Source organism: Artibeus jamaicensis, unplaced genomic scaffold (genome assembly GCF_021234435.1).
Source record: "Artibeus jamaicensis isolate MK-2021 breed Jamaican fruit bat unplaced genomic scaffold, CSHL_Jam_final contig_490, whole genome shotgun sequence".
In the NCBI taxonomy this organism is placed as follows: Eukaryota; Metazoa; Chordata; class Mammalia; order Chiroptera; family Phyllostomidae; genus Artibeus; species Artibeus jamaicensis.
The window spans coordinates 3,706,935-3,732,011 of NW_026521861.1; the positions used below are offsets into that span (position 1 = coordinate 3,706,935).

Sequence of the window (25,077 nt, forward strand, 5' to 3'; positions counted from 1 at the left end):
TGAAAAATAACATGCTTTTATTTTGCCAAGTGCCATCATGTCTCTTTGGATCCCCTTCCCTGAGTTGACATCGTGGCACAACTGGTATTTCCTCAAGGCCCTCCTGCAGAAACGTAAACACACTTCCTGTTCGGGATGCTCAAATCCTCCCTAGTGAGATTAGACTGCAGTCTAGATTTCAAACTGCCCATAAGACATTTCCACTTGGATACCCTGTTGTCATTTCAGGTGATGCCCTTTCAAGTTTGTCTTTGAGGTTCTGAATTGAGAATTTATAATTCCTCATTCTTTCCATCATCAACTGAATTCACGCCCTCTTTTATTCTTGTTCTGACCAATGAAGACCAGACCTATATCACCTCAAAGCCAAGTAGGTGACTAGGTGACCTGTTACTTAGTCTCCAATATCCCATCTCCCCTTCAAATGCTTGTTACCAAATCCCATGCTGGGCACACACACCATTAAGTACAGTGAAGACCACATCCCTCAGTGCAGCATATAAGGCTGAATGAATAATAGGTAATATTCCCATTCAAAAATATCAATGCCATCTTCCACACACTTCCATAGCCCATTGAGCTTCTAATTTTTATCATCACATCAGCTCCATGAAAATGTGGGTTGTAGAGTATCATTTCATTCCACAGAGGATTCAACTAAGGTCCCAAGGTTAATACCTGGAGAACACCTAGTACCCTGTTATTACTATCAAAATTATGGGGTGCACCTTCAACCCGCTGGCCTAAATACAGCCTGGTTTCCTGTACTCATTTTTAAACGTAAAAGCACCTAATAATCACCGAAGGCTCACCGCTCCATTTGTGATTCAGTAAGTAGTAAGGTCCCGGGTGGGCCAGGTGGTCCACATTTGAAATGAGCCCCCTCCACCCGGCCCCCACCCGCGTGGTGATGCAGGCGATCTGGGGGCCACACCCTGAGACACTGGTGACAACTGGTGACTTCACAAATGACCTCTGGCCGGCCACTCTTGGCCACCAATGCCCAAGCTCAGGACACACCCATTTCTGCTGTCGTCAGCCCGCCCCACCCTTCTAGGTTCAGGTCGGCTGCGGGACGGCTTCAGTCGGATGTAGACCCGGGCGCTGAGGTGCCACGGACGCCGCTACCTGCCCAAGGCACTCGTGGGGAATCACTACTTGGGTACTGCGGCGCCTGTAAGGCGGCTGCCCTTTGGCTCCGCTCGGCACTGATTGGCCGGAGAGCCTCCAAAGGCTCTTAGGATTGGCTGGAGCTCTGGGCATCGCGGCCAGTTGGCGGGTAGGATCTCATTCTAGGGGGCGGGTTCCACCGTCGTTCTACGTCCTGTTCGTTTGCGGCAAGTTGGGAGGTTCCTGGGGCCGTCTCTCCTGCCACCTCCACCGGCTTGGTTCGGGCAGTTTTGGCCTTTGAAGGGGAGAGGGGTGTAAGGTCAATTCTGAATTTTAGGGTTTTCCACGAATTTCAGATCCCAGATTAGGATTGCCAGTGTTTTATGTTGCCTAATACTGTTAAAAGAAAGGGCAACTACTTTATGTTCACAAAAGTTTCATCCAAGAATTTAACATCAAAAAAAGTACAAGGGCTATATAATCCAAGATTGAAGAACAGGTCTTTAAAGTGAACACCTTTAACTCAAGGGGCAGGGGGGAACCCCTCACTAAATTGTTTATTTTTCTGATTTGTCTGGAGGCAGGTAAGGACAGCCCAAAATCATGAATTCTAGTCCCTGCACTTGGGCACCACTAGTTCAGCTGCGTTAGAGGGCACCGCAGCAGGGGATTTCGGTCTCAGGGGATGTCTTTGTGACCCTGCTGTATTTCAGTAATCATAAAGATAATAGCTAATGTTGAATGCCCACTAGGTAAGAGATGAAGGCTAAGTATTAAGCATTTTTCGTCCAGCACCTGAATGAATCTTTCCCAAAACACTAGTTGATGTGTTGGTACCATTAACTACCAGTTAATGAGAACCCTAGGGCATAGAAAGTTGCTGTGATTTGCCCAAGGTCATCCAGCTAGTAAATGCTGAAAAGATTCATTCAGCCTGAACTCTTAGTCATTTATACCACTCTCGAGATAAGAGCTTGGGTATACTTCTGCCCCAGTCTCTTAATCAGCTGCTAGCCTTTAGAGAGACTGGGCCAGGAGAGGATAGCAAGCGCCATTTTGACACACCACTATTATACCTGAGATTTAACAGGAAGTGTTGCTGTTCTTTTCCTAACTCGGTCTGTTCTGTTTGATTTTACAAATGTTTGGCTGACTTCAGGATCTTGCAAATCTCCTTTTTTTTCATTCAAATGTAACTATATCAAAATATTTTTTTTCCTTTAAAAAAATTTTTTTATTGATTATGCTGTTACAGTTGTTCTATTCCCCCTTTCATTCCCCTCCACCCTACCCCCCATCCCCACCATTACCCCCCCCTTTAGTTTATGACCATGTGTCTCAAGTCCTTTAGATTCTATATTTCCCATGCTATTCTTGCCCCCCCCAATCTATTTTCTATCTACTGTCTATGCTACTTATTTTCTGTACCTTCTCCCCTCTTCTCCTCCTCCCACTCCCCTGTTGCTAACCCTCCTTGAGATCTTCATTTCTATGTTTCCACTCCTGATCTAGCTGTCCTTTTAGTTTGCTTTCATTTTAGGTGTGGTTGTTAATAACTGTGAGTTTGTTGTCCTTTCACTGTTCATGTTTCTTTAACTTCTTTTTCTTCGATAAGTCCCTTTAACATTTCATATAATAAGGGCTTGGTGATGATGAACTCCTTGAATTTGATCTTATCTGAGAAGCACTTTATCTGTCCTTCCATTCTAAATGAAAGTTTTGCTGGATAGAGCAATCTTGGTTGTAGGTCTTTAGTTTTCATGACTTGGAATACCTCTTTCCAGCCCCTTCTTGCCTGTAAGGTCTCTTTTGAGAAATCCGCTGACAGTCTGATGGGGACTCCTTTGTAGGTGACTGTCCCCTTAGCTCTTGCTGCTTCTAGGATTCTCTCCATTTTAATTTTGGCTAATGTAATTATGATGTGCCTTGGTGTGTTCCTTCTTGGGTCCAACTTCTTTGGTACTCTCTGGGCTTCCTGGATTTCCTGGAAGTCTATTCCCTTTGCCAGATTGGGGAAATTCCCTTTATTATTTGTTCAGATAAGTTTTCCACTGGTGGCTGTTCCTTTCCCCCTTCTGGTACCCCTATAATTCGGATGTTGGAGCGTTTAAAGATGTCCTGGAGGTTCCTAAGACTCTCCTCATTTCTTTGAATTCTTGCTTCTTGACTCTTTTCTGGTTGGCCATTATTTGCTTTCTTCTGGTCCACTCCATTGATTTGAGTCCCAGTTTCCTTTTCATTGCTATTGGTGTCCTGTGCAATTCCATTCATTTCAATTAGTTTCGCCTTCATATATTTGTCTAATTTGTCGGTATAATCAACCAGTTCTGTGAGGATCCTGATGACCAGTGTTTTAAACTGTGCGTCTGAGAGTTTTGCTATTTCTTCATCGCTTAGATCTATGGTCTCTGGGGCTTTGAGATCTTGCGACATTTTTGGTCTGTTCTGGCCCTTTAAGTGTGAGAAGCGGTGCCTTGGACTCCCAGGTCGCTGGGTTGTGACGCTGTATGTGGGGGCGTGGTCAGAGCGGGGAAATGGCGGCTCCCTCTGCTGTTTCTCACCGCTGGGTGAGAAGCAGCCCCTTAGGTGGTTCACCAGGGCCGGGCCACTCAGAGTCGCTGGGTTATGACGCTGTATGTGGAGGTGGGGTCAGAGCAGGGAAATGGCGGCGCCCTCCACTGCCGCTTGCTGCGGGGACCTGCCAGGCCCCGGTCCAACTGCCCACTCCCTCGCCCGTCCACCCGCGCACAAATGCGCGACCACAGTCAACACGCAGCCCCGCTCCCCCACTGTCTCCCCCGCGGTTGCTCGCCTGGTCGCTGGCTCGGTTGCTCACTAGGTCCAACCCTGTGCCTGGATTCCGCGCGCCTGAGTCCGTCTGACCAAGTCCTCGTGTGCAACCCCGCTCCGCCAGCCGCTGGTTTCGCCCCTTACCGGTCAGGCTGAAGAATTTGTTGTTAACGGACTTCCGTTAACACAGGTATGAGAGAAAAATTTTGAAACTCTGAAAAACACAAACTCCACTTCTATTCTCAAAATAGAGACTCATTTAAATAGAGCGAAGAAGTTATTTCTGTGGTGGCATTCTTTTCCTAGAAAGCTTAAGCTATTATTACCCATGACTGAAGGTCCCCACCTTTTCAAATAGATCCGATTATATTTCAGGTAACTGAAAAATAGTTTGGAGTGGGTTTAATATGGCTTTGTTACCATTTGTTTCTTGCTTGAGTGAGTCAGTATAATAGAGGTGTAAACATAATAACGTGGAAGGAAAATTTGCAAAGAGGATTTCAGAGAGGTACCTATTGTATCTGCAGAGGTACCTATTTCAGAGGTACCTTAGAAAGGAAGTAGGGATAAGCTCAAAGGTCATAATGAAAATCTTTCCAGGGAAAACGTTAGTGTTCAGTGGTAAGATTAAAAACCACATTACTGAAATGTAGCATGCAGCATTCAACCCCTAGTCAGCTGGCATTTAACTGGTAACTGGTAGAAACAAATATTCCGAGGTGAATTCTAGTTCCGATATGTTTTGCAGACCTGAATTGCATGCATTTCATTTTTATGAATACAAAATTGGAATGCATTGTGCTATTTAAAATGTGTTCTTATTTACTAGTATTAGTTATTAATTTTGAGTACTTACTGTACCGAGGATGGCCTGCCTGATTTCATTCATTATTTAAAACCCATCAGGAAGGTACTATTTGTATTCTCATTTTACAGGTGAAGAAGATGAGGGTCAACAAGGTGAGAGACAGCTGTCTAAGTGCCAAAGCCAGGGTTTGACTATAATGCCAAGTGAGGACCTTGACATTGTATTGCTTCCCTTCAAAGGAAGAACTGTTTGCTATTCTCTAACAACACCAAATAGACTTGCATTCCAGAGTGGGGCTTCCCCTACACAGATGTGATAAACAGCATTTCCCAACTCTCAGAGTTGATTTCCCTTAAAAGGTGGGAATGAGGGAAAAAAAACAACAACTTGGAAATGTGTTCTCTTTGGCATAGTGAAAGATGGGACTTTTACTTTACAAATGGGGTTCCCAGTGTGGCCATTAATAATTCATTCTCAGGGCACTCCAGCAATGAGGAAACTCAGGCCGGAGAACCGAATCCAGGCCTCTTGCTGGTTTTTGTAGGGTGTAAGAGCTAACGATAATTTTTATATTTTTAAATGGTTGAACAAATCAAGAGAAGAATCATGATTTGTGATACATGAAAATTATATGAAATTCACCAAGAGTAAACCTTAATTTAAACTATGGACTTTGATGATGAAGTGTCAACATAGGCTCATCAATTGTAAGAATGTAACTCTGATGCAGGATGTAGTTGATGAAGGAGACTGTGTATTTGTGGTGGTAAAAAAATCTATCTTGTGCTTGGTTTTCCTGTGAACATAAAATGCTCAAAAAATAAAGTCTGTTAAAATTCAGGGGTTGGAAAAAGTAGATTTATAGTTGTGGGTACACAAAACAGAATTATTCTTGTATTATTATATATTATTTATTGTATTATTCATTTGAATTACAATTGTGAGTATATATATATATATATAATTCAAATTTAGACTCCATAAATAATGTTTTCTTGGAACACAGCCAAACCCATTCATCTATATATTATTTATTGCTGTTTTCATCCTGTAAGGGTTGAGTGGTTGAGACAAGATGACTCAGAAAGCCTACGATATTTACTAGTTTGACTTTTTCACAAAGAGCTTGCCTATGTCTGGTATAGACTAAGATCCTGTTTGGAGTGCTCACCCAGGAGTCAAAGGTCATAATCCTTCCTCTTAGTAGTTGTGAGGCTTTTGACAAGTCACCTAACCTTACTAGTTACTCTCAGTTTACTCATTTTTTAAAATAAAATAATGATAGAACCTTCATGGGACAACTTTACATATTGAATGAATGAATACACATAAAGTATGAAATACATGTTAGTAAGAACTGATTGTGTGATTTTGAGGATTTCATATTCTTTTAGAATCTGGGTACATTTTCTCCCAGTTATTGGACGTCTGCCTTCTTTCATGAGGGATATGTTTCATGCCCATGAGTCATCTCCTTGTCTACGAGAAGCTCTCACACATCATGCTTATGTTTGTTCCTTCTATTCCCTTTCAGTTTGTCCTTCTTGCTTAAAGTTAGTTTCCGAACAGTGGTTTTCCTCTTTATCTTGCAACATATAAAATTGCTGACATACATGCATTTTCTTTTAAAAGGAAATTGATTAAAACATTTTTGCCACTCCCAATTCTTATCAATCAATAGCAACTTGTCACGTCTCACATGAAATCACTCTGAATGACTTAGCAAAAAATGTAGTTGAGTCACTATTCTGAAGAATTTCAAAGATTCCTACTGAGTAGGAAAAAAATGTTAACATTATGAACCAAGAATTTCTGGATAGATTGGAATTCCAAAGGACAAACCTAAAGTTAGCAGGGGCAAACTACCTCTCTCCTTCCCTTCCCCTCTAAAGATAAATAAATAAAATTTTAAAAAAAAAGTGACTGTTCATAAGCTATATAATTAGGTTCTGTCTTTTAGTAAAACATATTGAGACTCATCTAACATTTGTTGAGCCGCCATTATGCACTATATTTTTTTCCAGGATTTATATCCTTTCCCTTCCACACGGTTACCAACTTTCGAGGCCCAGACAATGAGTCAGGCTTTGGACTTTTAAGGTTCAACCCGCCTAGCTGGTCACATTGGGCAAATAATCTCATTTTTCTAAGGATATTTTCTATGTTGTGAAACAGGGAGAATAATAGTTACCTACCCGAGTAGTTGTGGGAATCAAGTAAGGTGATCAATCCATAGAAATCATTTAGTCAGTGTGAGGCATATGATACTTTTCTTTCCTTCTCTACCCGTGAGCCCTATAAAACACATATCTAAGTAATTCCTATTTCAGCTCATCCTGTAAAGTCAAAGGAATTAGCTTTCTACCTGCTAAATTTCAGGATCTCAGCTTTGTAGGGCAGAGCAAAGCCTAGCTGCCTCCTTAGTCAGAGCTATCCAAGTGGCCCTTGTGTTGCCCGGCTGTTGACAAAGTCTTTGTCACGGTTATGAAGGGTCTGCTCCGGAATTCACTCTGGGGTCGGGGAGAGCTCACCAACTTTTCTTTGCTTCTAGTGCCTAATTCATTATCAGTCTTTCATAGCTTAGGTACAATGTCACAGATAGGTCTGGGGCTAGGGTGAGGCCAGTGAGGTGTCTAGGGCACACAGTTTAAGGGGACACTCTCAGGGGCGTGCAACATCTCAACACTAACAAGTTTTTCTTCCTCTCTGCGATAGCATGAAAAAGTTTGGCTTTATTTTTTTAAGTACTCATTATACAGGCAATGGTCTTAGAGATGCAGGAGGGGAGACTTAGAATGGGAAGGAAAACTTTGGTGGTTACTCTGGTCAGTTTTTATCGAACTCCCTTGAAATACATGCTGGAGTTTAATGTCCATTCTTCACAGGTTCTTGGTGTGGAGAAGAGACCCACTGAATGGTGTATCCACGTGTTAAAAGCAAGGGTACTTCCCGGGTGTTTTGTTTGTTTTGCCCACTCCTACCTCCAAGTCTGGGGCGATGTCTCTATAGATTAAGGTATCCTACCTAGCTCGCGCCCCAGATCACTTCCCTCTCTGCCCTACCAGAGCCCTGGCACTCAAAAGCTGAATTTGGACAGGAGCTGCGCGGGAGCATCGCTGCGGTTGGAGCCTGCTGAGGTGGCGAGGCCCAGAGCCGCGGTCTGAGAGCACTGGGTGCTGCGCAGACACCTGGAAACCATGGCTGAAGATGCGAGCAGGGCCTTGGGGAAAGGTGAGTCTTCTCAACAGGTGTCCACGGGCTGGAGACGCCGGGCCTTGGCCTCCAGACCAGTGCGGTGGGTGGGTGGGACTTGAAGGGTTTCTCTGCCTGAAAGCCACGTGCAAAACCAGAGGCGGAGCGTGTGCAGCCCTCTTGGGGTCTCAGGGTTGGTGAGTGAGCCCATCATTCCACTGGGCTAATCCGCCTCTTGGTACCCGCTCCTCCTCTGCAGGAAGTCACCCCCCAGGGCCGGTCCCAGAGGGCCTGATCCGAATCTACAGCATGAGGTTCTGTCCTTATGCACACAGGACGCGGTTGGTCCTCCAGGCCAAAGGCATCAGGTGAGAAATGGAAGGTCAGCACCTTACAGGCACCCGGAGGGGGGATGTGTTTAAAACCTGGGGCGCCCTATCCTTTCCTTCTGAGGCAAAGTCAATACATGGTTAGTGAAGGCCCGCAGGCGGCCCTGGAATGTAGAGTCGGGTCTGCGCAGGAACCGTAGGACAACTCGGAGTAAACGGAATGACCGCCCCAGTGAGCTGGTTCCCTCCAGTAACGCGGGTGAAGGAAGGGCACAGCGCCCGCCTGCACTGACTGCAGCCCCCCCCCCCCCCCCCCTTCAAATCAACTGTTCTCTGTCTTCATTATGCTCACAGGGCATCCAGCATCTTTTTATCCCTCTTTCCTTCACCCTTTCCCCCAAAACGTATGTTGTGGAGGGGTAGGTTCTTTGTCTTTTTCACTACTGGGTTAGAGAGAACCTGGCACATGGTAGGTGCTTAAAATATTTTTTTGTATGAACGAACAAATAGTTCCAAACAATGAAATAGAAGGAACTGCTATCAGGAGATGTCTCGAAGGTTCCGACATACCTGAGGAAACGGCACAGACCTCCCCAGGAGGAGCTCCGCAAGACTCCACGCTGCAGGTCTGGGTTTGGAAGGCAGAGCACCTCCGCTGCAGTGGGGACCGCGGGATGCGACCGGCCTCTCAGCCGTGATGATATGTTGAGCATGTGTTACTCCCCGAGTTTTGACTCTTGTCTTGGAGAATCCATCATTAGGGGTGACTTCGGAGTTTCAGATTTATGTCGGAGAAATGCAGAGACTAATGCAGAGACATTTCCATAAAATTATGTAATTCTGCTTTGTTCAGGAGGATAGATGGCATTTATTTCCAGATTCTTCCCTCTTTCTCAGTTCTAATCGGCCCTATTGCTAGTTTATCCATTTGAAACAACTGTAGCCCGATGGTTTGCCCTCGGTGACAAACTGGCAGTTTATGAATGAATGTTTAGCAGTGTCCCTGGCCTCTGCCCATTAGATGGCTGTCATCTCTCCCCCAGTGTGACAACCAAAAAAGTCCCCAAGACATTACCATGTGCCCCTGGGGAATGGGGCAAGGTTACTTGCCGCGGTCCGGCCACAGCGGGTCAAGGGGTCCCACAGGTGAGGGTAGGCGTCGGCGCTGGGTAACAGACGACAACACGCCTCAAAGGACAGTGAAGCTCTGTTCTGTTTATTGCAAGTACAAGCAGGTTTTTATATTTTCATTTTAGGTAGTGATTAACATTTGCAGTATAACATCATTTAAGCAGAAAAAATTAATACAAAGGTAATCAGGAAAAGTATGAAAGTTCCCATAGATTCAGTTATAATAAACAAAGATTATTTTGACCAGGAGAGCTATTAATCAGACAATTAGAAGTATCTTATTGTATATTAAAGTTTCTCAGAATTTGTCATGGGGCAAAAGGATATGCTAGATTGAGTAGAGATAATAAGAAATTTATTATAAGGCCTTTGTGATGTCTAACTTAGCTATCTATCCTTTTCTGTCTAAAATGTTTCTCTGTGTACTATAAACTCTGACTCTTTAGTAACTGTTTCTACATGTTTAGTTTGTAATAACTAGCCAGCTTTTGTTATTTCTTTGCCTGTCTAGTTGATATATATTCTTATTCAAGGTAAAGGAGGGGCTATTACTCTAACAACTATTAGACATACAGGGACTTTATTCTCTGGTCAAGAAACTATTTTGTACAACTTCATTGGAATTATGTGAATCAATGAACCTGAAATACAAGTGTCTAACAATCCCACCACCTTTCGATCACCCAAACAAACATGTAAGGAGAGATAGACAGGAAATCCAGCCACAGTTGCCTCTGCCTTGCAGATCATCTCAACCGTCCCGACTGTATCCCTGGGCTGTGGGTAGGGGTCTATATAGTTTTCACTTGTCTTCTTGGAAGACCCTTTGTATCTGTGGGTGAGGAACAGTCGTGGGAAAGTCTTTCTAATCTGTTCTTCCATCCTCTCAACTGTTGGCAGCACAACCTGTGTTTGCAACAACAACCTGGTTCTTTATTAACTGGCCTTAACTGTTGATTTAAGAGCTCTAACTTGTTTTTCTTATTTCTGGTATGTTATGGCGGTCCTGATCGCTTTAACTTGCTCAAACCAGGGTAATTTATACAACTGGACATGTTTTCCCTTATGGTTAACAATTATATTACCCTGGCTGTCGTACACCCCTGTATAAGGGAGAAGGGAATCTGTAGGGATTTTTCCATCCTTTCAGGCAGTTTCGTGGGGAATAGTAATGTTTTCCCCTAAACTGTTCCCTCCTCTTTGGTGATTTTCACAGGAATAAGTAAGTACAGTACAATGTCCATACTCAGTAGCAAGAGTAAAATAATTAAAATAAAACAGCCAATTGTTAACCCATTTTGGATGCCACGTTCTCTTCTGGGGAGACGAATTCTTTGAACTCGAATCCTCCATGCCCGGACTTTGTCAGACAACGTGGCTTGGAAGAGGACGTGGCAGTTACTCCTAGCTGAGAACCACTGCTTTAGGGTTTAAGACAATCTGCTCGACTGAGCAGAGAATAATCTCATTTGTCTCCTGTTATACATATTTATTTATTTGATCCTCACAATGATGCCAGGGCATGAGCATATGAATCACCCCCATGTTACATCGAAGGACACTAAGCACAGAGAGGTTAAGGAATTCAGTCAAGGTCACAAGCTAGACTGTCCAGACCCCACAGTCTGATGCAGAATTTGTGTTTGTAACTGCTAACATTTACCATATTCTGTTGTGACCTGTTTGTAGCAGATTCGTATTTTCAAGCTCCAAAATATATGAGACTCTGGAGTGTGACGATTAAGTGTGGTGAGCTCTGAGTCAGACTCCTGGGCTCCAGTCTTGGTGCTGGTCCTTCCGAGTGGTGATGTTGGGCAGGAGATTTAATCCCCTGGAGTTGGGAATCGCAAAGAGCAAATGAGAAAAGGCATAGAAAACATTTAACACATCTTACTGTAGGAATGAAGACAATATATTTTATATTTTTATAATATTATATATTTTTCTTTGTAAAAGACCTAAACTTTAAAAAATGTTTTGCAAATTTAAATCTTATGAATTGATTACTTCTGCCTTAAAGATGAGTCCACTTGTGCAAATCTCTCGTTTTTGTTGTCTTGTGTTTATTTCCCTGTGCTTTTTAAGCCATGAAGTTATCAACATTAATCTGAGAAACAAACCTGACTGGTACTATACAAAGCACCCTTTTGGCCAAATTCCAGTCCTGGAAAACAGCAAGTGTCAGCTGATCTACGAATCTGTGATCGCTTGTGAGTACCTGGATGATGCTTATCCCGGAAAGAAGCTATATCCATTCGACCCTTATGAGCGAGCTCGCCAGAAGATGTTATTGGAGCTCTTCTATAAGGTATGCTCAATTTTTTAAAAAGCTACTTACACTCTTTTTTACTTTGTATTTCTTTCCCAAACTTCAATTTTAAAGCCAAGTCATTGGAGAACTTGTTTTGTTTGATACTACATGTGCATTAGGGGAATAACTGGTATGCAATTATAGTAGAGCCATCACCTCTGATATTAAAAATTAAAGTCTTCACTGATAGGTGCTTTGCCATTTGAACTAGCAGTCTCAAGGGGTATGATTATGGCATAGTTAAGACTGTGTGGCTTAAGATAGGAACATTGAAAGAGCCGAAAACTGGTGATGCTTTAAAGAGAATATTTCTAAGGTTTTAGGTACAAAAATATTGGGGTACAAAAAAGGCATTAATGCATGAAAACGGATTGCTCTTTATGCAGAGCAAGAGCACCACCAGTCCAGGAAATGTGGGGAAGAGAGAAAAAGGGGCACCTGGAGATAACAGGAAAAAAATGATGGAGAAACTTTGAGATAGTCGTCTTTGAATTGAGAAAAAAATAAACAACATATACTAAGGACTTATGACATGCCAAGCACTGTCCTAACTACCCTATACAGGTTAAGTTATGTAGCCCTTACAACTGCCCTTTAAGGTGGGTACTATTACTGTATCCATTTTTCGGATGAGAATACTGAGGCTTAGAGAGGTTAAGTGCCTGCCTGAGATTGTACAGTATGGAGGTTGCTGATCAAGTAAGAAGCACTCAAGAATCCTTTTCAAAAGCACCTTGTTTTACCAGGCTGCTATGACACCTGGATTCCCAGAACCACAGAGACACCTTTCAGAGGGAGCTGGGGAGCCGAGGTGTGGTTGTCAGCCTGTTAAACTGCAGCCACAAAGGTTCTGCTGTATTTTTAGGCAGAGCCGGGACGTGGAGTTCCCTCAGACTTCTCCACTAAGAAACCTGTGTCCTCTGATTAGATCCCGCATCTGACCAAGGAGTGTCTGGTAGCACTGAGGTGCGGGAAGGAATGCAGCAATTTGAAGCTAGCCCTCCGAGAAGAATTCTGCAACCTTGAAGAGGTACGAAAAGGGGCCCCTCTCCTCTTTAGAACCAAAAAATATGAACAGTAAAATGACAACAAACTCACAGTGATTAACAACCACATCTAAAAAAACAAAAACAAACTAAGCAAACAACTAGAATAGGAACAGAATCACAGAAATGAAGATCACATGGAGAATTACCAGTAGGTAGAAAATAGATGGTGGGGCAGGGAGGGGGGAGTGGGTGAAAATAGTATAAAAAATGTAGAAGGAAAAGAACTTATATGTATGACCCATGGACATGAACTAAAGGAGGGGGAATGAGGGTGGGAGGGGGTGTGCAGGGTGGAGGAGAATAAAGGGGGGGGAATGACACAACTGTAAAAGTATAATAAATAAAATATTTTTTTAAGTAAAAAATATACATGTAATAGAAAAATATACTCTCATTATTTTTAAAAAAATTGAAACACAGAAAACAGTATAAAAAAGCCAGTGAGATTTAAGTAGTCATTGGGTAGGACTTCTGGGAAAGCCCTTTAAAGGAGCATGGCCTTCTGCCATTTTTTTCCCCTTTCTGTTCTTTCTATAACCTGGAATTTGAATGTGATGGCTGCAGTTCCAGCAGCTGTCTTGTCATTTTGAGGATGAAAATCTTGCACTAAAGATGACAGAGAAGAAAGAGTGAAGGAGTCTCAGTCCCTGGTAATTTCATGAAGAAGCCATCAAGACAGATTTGAACTGCCCCTTCCTCTGGCTTTTGTGAAACAACAAACATATATTATAAGATAAATTAATAGCAGTTAAGTCCCTTTAACTGTTGGGAACTGCCCTGCCTGGTTTCAGGAGCTGTAAACCCCCCATGGCTAAGGCTGAGTGAGTGACCTTCGGACCCTAAGCCACTGAGGAGACAAAGCTTATCTCCCTGGCAGAAGCACTGCTTCTGCTCCTTTTTTTCATACTGGCCTCCAGTGCTTGATCAGTTAGCCAGTGATGGGTAAGATTCCCCAGGGGGGGAACAGCCTAAGACAGGCATGATCATGTGGAGGCCCCAGGGAAGGACTTGGGGGGCTATGGAGAAAGGGGGTGATGGACCCTTGCCCCTCAGCTTTGATGAAGCCTGAGTCCTCATTTCTCCTAATTCCTTGGCTATCTGCCTCTTCTGCCAGACTTAAGCCTGAAACAATGACTGAGGGCGGTGCAGCCCTGTGCTGGAAAGGGCGGTCTCCCCAGGAGATCAGGCCTGAGAAAGGATATGTAAAATCCGTGAAGCCCACTTTGCTAAGAATGATCTTAGTTAAATGATAAAGGCTCGGGCAGAAAATGTGTTTGTTTTCCCGAAGTTTTGTGCCTGACAATGATTAATGAGTTGTACCTGTATTCCTGCGCAAATTAAACCCAATAAAAACCTGTCTAGGCAAGGGTCAGGGCGCTCCCACCTTGAAGGAGTAACCATGCCATCCCTTTTCCTCCATAGGACTCAGTAGTCCGTGTGAATTTGTCTCATGTCTCATCCATGATGCCGTGGACACTGTGGGCCAGTGACCGAGTTACCTTGGTTTGTCCCTCCTTAGTCCAACTTCTTTGGGACTCTCTGAGCTTCCTGGACTTCCTGGAAGTCTATTTCCTTTGCCAGATTGGGGATGTTCTCCTTCATTATGTTTTCAAATAAGTTTTCAGTTTTTTGCTCTTCCTCTTCTCCTTCTGGAAGCCCTATGATTCGGATATTGGAACATTTAAAGATGTCCCAGAGGTTCCTAAGCCTCTCCTCATGTTTTTGAATTCTTGTTTCTTCATTCTGTTCTGGTTGAATATTTATTTCTTTCTTCTGCTCCAAACTATTCATTTGAGTCTCAGTTTCCTTGCTTTCCTGTTGGTTGGTTCCCTATACATTTTCCTTTATTTCACTTAGCATAGCCTTCATTTTTTTCCTCTAGTTGTGACCATATTCATCCAATTCTGTGAGCATCCTGATTATAAGTGTTTTGAACTGTGCATCTGATAAGTTGGCTATCTCTTCGTTTCTTTAGTTGTATTTTTTCTAGAGCTTTGATCTGTTCTTCCATTTTGGCCTTTTTTTTTTTTTTAGGTCTCTGCATGCCTGTTACTTAGTAAGGGGTGGAGCCTTAGGTATTCGCCTAAGGGTGGGGTAACCACATGGCTTCATTGTGACGTCTGTGAGGGAGGGGTCTGAGAAGAACAGTGCAGCTTTTGGCTGGCTTTCAGTCACTTCCCCTGCTACCCACAAGCAAAGTGGGCCCTTCTGGTGCTGATTCCCAGGTGGGGTGGCTTGTATGCATTCTAGGACCCTGTGGGTCTCTCCAGCAATATCTCCTGTGAGGCTGGGAGTTTCTCCCACTGTCTCATCCTTCATAGGAGTTTTCAGTCAGAGGCTTTGAGGTTTTATTTACCCTCACTGGAACCCTGGGTTGCGCGGTCTATCTCACTCTCCAGTTGGTGGTCCATCCGGTCCTTCAGCTGCTGCCTTGCCAGGAGTCCCCTCTGCTGGTCTCCACCCCTCCTACTGGTCTGGGTGAATGCTTCTTTAACTCCTTGGTTGTCAGACTTCCATACAGTTCGATTTTCTGTCAGTTCTGGTTGTTTTTTGTTTTTAAATTCGATGTTATCCTTCTTTTGGTTGTGTGAGGAGGCACAGTATGTCTACCTATGCCTCCATCTTGGCCAGAAGTCCCCTAAAGTTTTTATTTTACTTTTATTAGCATTTATTTTATGCAGAATTTACTCCCAGGCCATAAGTCTTTGTTTCTTCAGTTTCTTCTGGGGTAACTTTTTCTTCCGTGCAACCTCCTCTTCTGGTTTAGGGACAATCTGCTCTTTTTCCGTGAGGATCATCTCAGTGTGGCAGCAAGAGCTCATGGGTGAGTTAATCCGCCCACAAGCTCTGCCACGTCTTGGGAGCTTTACCCTCCTGGGTGTGCTCAATGACCAGGGAACGTACATCCCTTCAGTTCAGCATCATTACTCTTCGAGTTTGAAAGCACTTGCAGCAAAATCAGAGCACTCTTTTTGAGCCACTGACCCTTTGTCCAGCCCCACTGTTTAGCCTGGGCACGCCTACCAACTCCATCCACCATTGTAAGGATGGACACACTGCTTCTCTCAAGTGACATCCTTCAGATACTGGGCAGCTTCTCAGATATGCCTGGGCAGTTTCACTAGTGGTCTTAAAATGGACACGACGATTTGAGCCTTTAGATTTGCATTATTTTGTGGGGTTTTCTGGGTCAAGTGCATAGGTGAACTATTTTTAGAGGTCACTTCAAGCCACTTACAGGAAGGACATGTGTAAGTTTTTAGTGGAAAAACCCACAACTTTTCATTTTGTATAATTTGTCATGTGTATACACGGTAAAGTTGTTTATCCAGCACTTTTCACCATTATGAATGATGCTGCAGGGAACGGCAGGCAGCTGCTTTGCATAAAGTGGGTTCCCTGTTGCAGACAATGTGTTTAGGTGGGAGTTCCAGGAATGGAATTTCCAGATCAAAGGGCACAGCCGCTTCAGAGGCTGGAGCTGTGCATCCTTCCCAGAGACTCGTGCTGCTCCCCCCACCCCCCACCAGCAGTACATAAAAATGCCCTTTGCTCTATGCCCTTTTCACGATCAGCGAATTTCATTTAAGAGATAGTGGCCTGTTTTGGAGAGAAAGAATAGTTTGTCATTGTTGATATAATGTGTACTCATTGGGTTGCTAGTGAAGTGGGCTGTTTACCCCAAAGTATGCTGTCTCGTAGTGTTCTTTTTGGGAAAATGATCTGTTAGTCATCTGTCAAGGTCTTACTGATTTTCCTTGCCGATTGAAAAAGTTCCTTTTAAAGAGTTTTGTATATATCAAGGATATTTGCATGTTTTTAACTTTTGTTGTCTTTTGTTATAACTTTTTACCTGGTTTATTATTTTTGTACATATAGAAATACAACATTAAAACTACTGTGCCGGCCCTGGCTGGTGTAGCTCAGTGGATTGAGCACAGGCCTGCGAACCAGACAATCGAGGTTCGATTCCCAGTCAGGGCACATGCCTGGGTTGCAGACCAGTTCCCTGCAGGCCAGTTCCCAGCAGGGGACGCACGAAAGGCAACCATACATTGATGTTTCTCTCCCTCTCTCCTTCCCTTCCCCTCTAAAGATAAATAAGTAAAATATTTAAAACTACTGTGCCATAAGTCTTTCCTGTTTTTCAGTGATTTCTTTCACTGTTTTTATACAAAGGAAGTACTTTCCCCTTTCAGAGATTAGGTAAATATTCATTTATCTTTTCATCCACCATCTATCACTTTAAAGATGTTTGACTTGTCAAGCATTGCTCTACTACCTCGCCCCCCCCCCCATTCTACAAACTTGTAAAAGACAAAAGAATTAAGCCCATTAAAAGGATCCCAGGGTAGAAATTTCAGGTAGTCCTGTAATCCCCAAACGTCAGCAGGATACGTTCTGCGTCTTCCTAGGGGACTGCAGGCCCTAAGTGCTGTACAGCAGGAGGCACATATTCCACCAGACACTGCTTCCAATGCTTCTTTCTCGAGGACAATGATTTTTTTCTGTGCTCCATTTATTTCATACCCTTGGTTTGTTTTCCAGGGAACTGGTCCACTGTCATTAGCTCAGCCTTAGCTGTATACCAGTGTAGCTGGGACCTGGAATTCGAAATCTTGAGAATACCCCTTTATCTTTTATGAACTCAAAAGACTTCTCTGTTCTGGAGTATTCTACTGTCGCTTTTGGAGAAGGGCCTGAATTGCTGATTTTTTGGCAGGTGGAGTTTCAGCTTCTTAAGAACTCTTTCCATCAAGGAAAACCGCTTTCTTCCTCCTCCAGCCCGGGCAGCAGCGCCCGCTGTGAGTCGTCCTGCTGTCTGTCCTTGTTAGAGGCGGGGGATTTCTTGGCAATAGTGTAAAAGACCGTGGTGCGGGGCAGGGGATTATTGAAGCTGAGAGTCCAGGACTGTAGACTGAAGCTTTTTAGAACTCCTGGTTTGAGGAAGTCTGGGATTCCCTTCTCTTATGATCTTGTCTGGAATTCTCTTCTCTTTATGATCTTTTTGCGGAGATCTGTACGATCTCTGCAAATACATAGATTTCTTCCTCCCTGATGAATCTCCTGGGGGTGCCACAGTCCGTGCGCCTCACCACAGATGGCCACAAGGGGGAGCCCAGCGCGCTTTTTTTCCTTCCACTTGCGCCCGAGAGAAAACCTCTTTTCTGTCCCCCTGGGGGAGCCCGAGAGGCCTTTGCAGACGATGAGGGAACCTTCCTGCTAGGTTTTCACCTTTCAGGGGGTATGGGAAGTGTACCCTGGTCAAACCAGACAGTCCCATCTTCTTCATTTGCTTGCTCACTCTTTATCCCTTATCATGGCCTAAAGTAAGGGACCCCTCTGTAGTCATTTTCCAGTTAACTGTTAACAGAAACTTAAAAAATATATATACTTTCTATTATTCCAGAACATCAAATGGTTATCCCCTAAATTAAAGATGTGCTAATACTTTAGGGAAGCCAGAGAGCTAGAAGCCAGAGCCTCAGCTGCCTCCCCAGGGATGGCCGGCCTAGTGCGGTTCGTCTGGGGCTGGGAAGAGCAGTCTTCTCTAAGCAGGCTCTCCTGCCTTGTTTGTTGACACCGAGGACAACAGCTCTGGAAGTGAGGGCTTCCATTGTGAGAGAAGCTATTCAACAGTAACAACGGCCAACATCATTAGATGTGGCAGGTGGGGGACAGAAAGAACCCAAAATAGAATTTTTAAAAAATGGCCTTAGTGCCCTGGCCAGGTAGCTTAGTTGGTTAGAGTGTCATCTAGGTACACCAAGGCTGTGGGTTTGATCCTGGGTCGGGGCACATGCAAGAAGCAACCAGTAGGTTCATAAACAAGTGAAACAAACTGATCTCTCTCTCTCTCTATCCCTCTCCCCTTCTTCTCTGTCTAAAATCAATCAATCAATCAATCAATCAATCAATAAAAATAAAAATGACATTGGATATTAACATACATCCAGGTATAGCAGCAGCAGCTTCCCAATTCACTTTCTGATGACAAAACATGTAGGAAAGGTAAGACATTAGAAATTAAGACTGCCAGTTTATTTTACTTCTATCTTAAAAATGGTCAGGGATGCTAACTGGCTGTAGGGAAGGGACTAGTTTAAACTGAGAACACAGAAAAGAACTACTTGAATAACGTTGCCTGAAGGCCTTCTCACCAATGGAATAAACAGGAAGGAGAGAATTTTGGCAAGCTCTCCCACCAGGAGGCTGTTGGCAAGTCTCACCTCCCGGTCAGTGAGGTGCTCTTGATGGAGAGAGGGTGAGAAAGGGCAGCAGTGAGGAGCAACTCCGCACTGGGTGGCTGTGCCGGGCCAGTCCTCGGCTGGAGAGCAGGAGAGGCTTTCAGAATCTGCTGATTCAAAGCTTTCTTCTATCACTTAAATTTAAAGAACAGCGAAGAATTCACAAGAAACTTGAGGAAGCTTCCGTGATTAGTCTTCATCCATCCATGTCTGTGAAGCTGAATGACACCAGGATTGCCCCTTGTCTAAAAATGAGAATGGTGTTTTTGTCTTAGCTCTGGCAGGGGGTCCCTTTACCTCCCGGGGACTGAGTTTCCTCCCTTGAAAGTGAGAGTCTCTTGTGCTTCCATGTGAGAGACAAGCGTCAGCTCTCCAGTGTTTTTCCCCTCCCCTTGGGCAGCCAGGAAACTCAAGTCAAATTCAAAGCTGCAGGAACCCTGCAGGATTCCTGGCTTGATATCTCGATACCGTTTTCCTTCCTTGGCAATAGTGTAAATGACAGTCCAAGGCAAGGTTTTGACCTTCTGTTCTAACTTTTGTTTTCCCAGATCTTAGCATCTTATTATTTTCCACATTTAACATTTTATTGTATACTTCTTTTACACTGTCCCTCTGATCTTCGGTGTGATGAGCATGGTATTAAAAGATGGTAAAGTGGATGGCTGGGGGTGGGTCACACCAGACGAGTTCCAGGGGCCCTTCCGGTGCGATGTGCTGTGATTCTAAGGGGAAAGGTCATTTCACATGTTGGGAAGCTGCCAGGTTTGCCTTGAATGGAGCTCTCCTGCTGAGGTTCCCAGGACTTCAGTGAGCCTCTGAGGAGGCCTGGCCAGTGTGTTCTCCTGCATTGCTGGGCTGTGTCAGCAAAGGAGCTGGCACCCTGGGCTCGTTTACAGGGAGATAATGTTCTGTTGGGAGACTTGCCTTGTGAGAAATTGGTGGAGAAGTGCCTGTTTGAGGCAGGGTGCGAGGATTTGCAGCTGAATCCAGAACCCCAAGGATTTTGATGTGAGTGGTCCCGAGTCACACTTGGATTTAAGAAAAGTGCCAGGGAATGTGTATGTGTATTTGGGAGGTGGGGTAGATGCTGGCAGAAGATAATCGATGCCTCTTTCATTTCATCCATGTGCTTATTTTGATTTTCTATTGTACAAAGTACCTTGATAGGGCTTAAATTACTTTATGAGTGCTTATATACAAATTGATCATATCTATAAGATCATACATATTTTAAAGGCATACTCCTACTTCGAGTAGACGAAAAGCTTTGAAAACATATATTAAATACACATCAATTACTAAGCAGTTATTCATTTTCAAAATGGCTTATTATTTTACCAAGGGGTCCATCATGGGTCCCATTAAATATCTATGTGTGACTTGTTTTGACAAGGATTTTCCTTGTCAAAAGGTGAAAGCACATCACCTCTGCTCTGGAAAGCGGAAGAGTTATACAGAAACTCCAGAGTCGATCCCTGTAGATTTGGTTGTTCTGATTTGTGCCATGAAAGTCAGTAATAAGCTAGAGGTGTACATTTCAGACAGTGATAAAAGTTTGAGTAGTTACTACTTTTATTCCTGAACATAAAGAAGGCTTGAGCCTTTCTGGAATTGTTTGTTCCTTTACTCTGTAAGCCAGATCTTGTTTATACATGGCTGAAAATAGCCTCTGTTTGGAGTTTTTATTGGCCAGATTCTGGTGTTTTGGGACCATCCTGTTAGTTTCTTTGAACAAAGTGATGCTACTCCACATGTTTTTTTAGACTTTCAGGACGCCAGTCAGGGGAACTTGTCTGTGCTATACTGGGAGATAATGAAGACTTCGACTTTAGGCACAAGATCTGCTTTTCCTCTGAGAAGGACAGTGGGATCCCATTGATCCTTTGTATCAGGGGTGGATTTACTTTCTGTAGATGTCAACTTCTGAGGTTCCTGTGCTTTGTTATCACAAGAGTTCACGTTTATTCATGCATGGTGTTCATTCACGGAAGTTACCACCATTCTGCAGATGAGAAAACTGAGACATGGAGGAAGAGGTACCTAAGTTGGCTTGGGTTCCATGTTGAATTGGAGGTAGAGCCCAGGTCTCTGATTAACTGAAGTAGGTAATTGACACCATACCTTTCTCTTTGGGAAGAACTGGCCCAACAATAATGGCTGCTAAGCACTTTTGCTTTTTAAGTTTTCAAGTGCTTTTTTTTTTTTGTCTTTGGTTATCTATCTGTTAAGAGTTTGTTTTCTGTCTGGATAGATTTGTCCCAGGTGAGAATGAGAAATTTTATTTTAATGATAATGTTGAGCCCTGGCTGGGTGGCTTAGTTGGTTGAAGCATCATCCCATACACCAAAAGGCTGTGAGTTTAATTCCAGGTCAGGGCACACATATAGGTTGTGGATTCGATCCCTGGTTGGGGTGTGTGCAGGCAGCAACTGATCGGTGCTTCTCTCACTTCAGTGCTTCTCTCTCTCTCTCTCTCAAATCAGTCATAAAAATATATATCCTTGGGTGAGGATCAAAAAAAGGTGGATAATGTTGAGTAGCCAACAAATGTGAAGGTGAAAGAGCTCAAATAAAAAAGAAAATGTGATAGAAAGACAATGTTGGGATTAGAGGGAGTCCATTAAATAGCTCTGCTCTTTCCTGCCTTTGTTTTTAATGGTTGAGGCAGAAGAGGGAGACACATGGAAACTACCGCGTCCCCTTCATTACAGATCAGGCGGGTCCTGGGGAATGGGGGCTGCAGCTGTAACGAGTAGAGGTCCCACTGCGTGTGGCCCTCCTCTGCCCCAGTAATGGGCAGCACTGGCCTGAGACGGGTCCCCCCTCTCCAGGGGCAGACCTGCTCCACGGAGAGCTCAGCACCCCGAGGAGTCTGCCCCCGGCTGAGAGGGAGGGGCTGGGCTCCCTCTGCCTGGGGCGTCCTTCCACATTCTCCACTCAGGTGACCCATACCTCCCCTCCCTGTTCAAAGGAGGGACGGGACTGAGTGTGGCCAGGAGTATTACCCTAAAGGGAGTGGAGGAGACCCCAGGAAAGGGAGGAAAACACCCAACAAACCGGAAGGACAGTCAAAGCCTGAGTTCTCCCTTTGAGGGAACTATGGGAGATATTTGATATTTGTGTTTAGGGTCTGTAACTGTGCCAGCAGGCCAGTAAATTAACTTGCTTTTGTTCTGTTTCAACTTTTAGATTCTTAGCTATCAGAACACTGTCTTCTTTGGTGGATCCTGTATTTCCATGATCGATTACCTCTTTTGGCCCTGGTTTGAGCGACTGGATGTATATGGAATAGCTGAGTAAGACATTCGACCTTGTGGGCACGGATTCCTGGGGGCGGACTGGGTGACCGTGGTTGAAACTGAAACGGTCTGTGTGCCATTCATATCTTGCGGGCATGTTTCATGACGCCTGTGAAATGAAGTCAGGTTTTAAACTGTTTCCTTGTTCAAACTCACCTGTGCTCTTCTGCCACTGTGTGTGGACCCAAACGTCCCCCATATTTCTGCTAGTAAGACACTGTCCAAAAGCCTCCCGTAGAGCCCCGGAGTCGCTGTCCTCAGAAGCCCGTCCAAACTCAGGCCAGTGGTGAAAGCAATTGGTAAGTCCCAGTCACAGGGTTTTGGTGATTTGTCTCAGCTCCCTTGGTGGCCATGCACCTGGACCTCCTGAGTCCCCCAGGGGACACCATACATGTTACTCACATCTTAGTTCTGAGGAATCTTCCCCGGATAAGAATATTTCTTTTAATAGATTATTTTAAAAGCAATAGATGCTTGATGTTAAAACTAACAAATGAAGTGGCTGCCATGGAAGTGCAGGGATATTTCAAGTAGAAGAAATTGCCTGGGAGACTCAGAGGGGCTATGTCAGAGCCCTGGGCAGGACACATGCTTTGTTGTCACAACGCTGAGAGGACAAATGCTGGCACCTGCTCTAATCCCAGCCAGCCACCTGGTGGGTGCTGCACAGTTCTGGCATCTGGGAACTCGGTCCTGCCCAGCCGCAGCTGCACCTGTACCCTTATAATGCATGGGCTTGACTCGGCCCAGGTGTCCTCTGCACTCCCCGCTGTGACTGTCTTGGAGGGGAGATCCGATTTAACATATTTAGATATTTTAACTCTGTCTCAATATAAGCATCATGAAGAGCCGCCTCCTGTGGGGACAGAGCACTGAGCCACAGGCCGGGAGCCCTCACCTCTGCTCCCGGACCCCCACTAACCGGCTGCGTAGCTTGAACAAGTCACGTGACATATTCTAGACCTAGATTTCCTGATCTATCTTTGAAATAATAAAGCACAATCATCTCCATTATTTCAAAGTTTGATGATTGTTTTACTCATTTAAAAAAGTTTGGAAATGACTAGTTTTTATTTTTTAAACTCCCTAAAGCAAAATCCAAGAGTGACAGAAGAATATCTCTCTCAGAGGGCAGTCATTTAGTTGGTAAACAGCGAGGGATAGGCACCTTATTCCCCCAGAACAAGCAGCCCGAAAGTATTTTAACCGTATTGTCAAACTCAACAGTGACTCATACAATTCAAAAGCACACACAGGTATTCCAAAAATAAGATTTTTCCTTTAGTAATGATCATACTCAGTTGATAAGAAGGTAACTAGGATGACTTTATTGTCCTAGGAAACTCATTGTTTGTATCTTATAAATCTGAAAAGTGGGCCCATGCCATTTTTCCCACCGCCTTCCTCCTCAGCGGAGCTAATGCTTCTTTCCTGCCCTGCAGCTGCGTGAACCACACCCCGGCGCTTCGGCTCTGGATAGCGGCTATGAAGCGGGACCCCGCAGTGTGCGCCCTTCTCATAGACAAGAGTATTTTCCTGGGCTTCTTGAATCTCTATTTTCAGAACCACCCCGAAGCCTTTGACTATGGGCTCAGTTGCTGAGCCTGACCACCCAGAACTCTCAGCCATGCCGTGATTCTGTATCAGGAAGTGTTTGGGCGGATCAATTAGTTTTTTTTTTTTCATTTTCCTTGAAGTTCGCAATAAACAAGGAGACAGAAAAGGTGTTCTTTCTGATAATCACTTGTATGACTCCTCTGGCCCACAGGTTCTAAGGATTGTTTAGAAATCTAGTGCCCAATGCGAACATCCAAGTGCACAGTATGGGAGCTTGCGTGGGGCCTGACCCCTTGGCCTTTGGCCCAGTTTGACCTCAAGATTATTGACGCTGATGTTGAGGTTAAAGGCCTACCCATCACTGACATTGGCCACTATAGACTGGCATCCTCTACAACTTCCCTGGTAGGAGGGAAACTAGAGAGGAAAAGGAAGAAGAAAACACTCCAAGTTCAAATTCTCTCTGATTGGCAGACTAAAGCTTCAGTCCGCGTGAGTGTGCATGAGTGTCATTCTCACTCAGACTTTGGCTGTGGGCCTGGCCGACACCAACGGTCTCATGACTGAAAGAATTCCAAAGCAGGAAACGAAACGCCCGTTATCACCCTGGACAATGACGTCAGAGTTTTACTGGTGCTGTCGGAACTCAGGATGGCTCACAAAATGTTCTATAGTTGACATCCTGCCTTAAAAAATACCCGTGTCCCAAACCCAGTCACGGGCAAAGGCCACTCTGTTGAATGTGCGTCACACACTTTTTCAGTTTATCACAGCAAGTGCCTCTGGTTGCCTGTTGTTTACCAAGCCATGGGCCATCCATGTGACAGAGGTGATAAAGATGACCAAGACACAGGAGCAGGCCCTGATCTCTCCACTCATTTTGGTCGCAGTGTTAGACCTAGTGTTTTGGAGTTGCTTGTCTTGCTGTGAGAGAGCTTGTTTCAGCTGCATATGGCCCCTCTGCTGGCTCCGACCTGGGAAGGTGTCAAAGGCCCCGAAGAATGGCCTGGTGTGCTGGCAGGTGCCCCAGGAGAGGGACGGGCTTCTCCAATGCCATTTTGTCTCAGAGTCTAGGGATAAGCCTGTGTCCCTTCTAGCTCTGTTCTGCCTGATCTCTTCCCAGCCTCTAGCCAGGCTGAGAGACCAGGCAGCAACAGGGGTGATGTTTTTAATTGTCGGTGTCCACGGAGGCGCTGTCTGCTGCTCCTGCCTCTGACTCAGCCCAAACCAGCCCTGTTTCTCCCCGTGTCTCA

At 44.5% G+C, this 25,077-nt stretch overlaps 1 protein-coding gene across 1 annotated transcript; it reads left to right on the plus strand.

Moving 5' to 3' along the window:
* The first annotated feature begins 1,212 nt into the window (after window positions 1-1,212).
* Window positions 1,213-23,982, plus strand: LOC119059627 (glutathione S-transferase omega-2). The gene is made up of 7 exons (XM_037159351.2): window positions 1,213-1,279; window positions 7,774-7,939; window positions 8,160-8,268; window positions 11,446-11,668; window positions 12,600-12,701; window positions 22,158-22,264; window positions 23,710-23,982. The coding sequence occupies exons 2-7, from the start codon at window positions 7,906-7,908 to the stop codon at window positions 23,867-23,869; spliced, it is 735 nt and encodes a 244-aa protein (XP_037015246.2). The 5' UTR covers window positions 1,213-1,279; window positions 7,774-7,905; the 3' UTR covers window positions 23,870-23,982.
* The last annotated feature ends 1,095 nt before the right edge of the window (window positions 23,983-25,077 follow it).

Bases quoted from the DNA above. Each gene is read 5' to 3' on its own strand.
- LOC119059627 (XM_037159351.2), top strand. From the start codon at position 7,906: ATGGCTGAAGATGCGAGCAGGGCCTTGGGGAAAG. The intron at 7,940-8,159 runs GTGAGTCTTCTC...CCTCCTCTGCAG, and splicing joins GAGCAGGGCCTTGGGGAAAG to GAAGTCACCCCCCAGGGCCG. The intron at 8,269-11,445 runs GTGAGAAATGGA...GTGCTTTTTAAG, and splicing joins CTCCAGGCCAAAGGCATCAG to CCATGAAGTTATCAACATTA.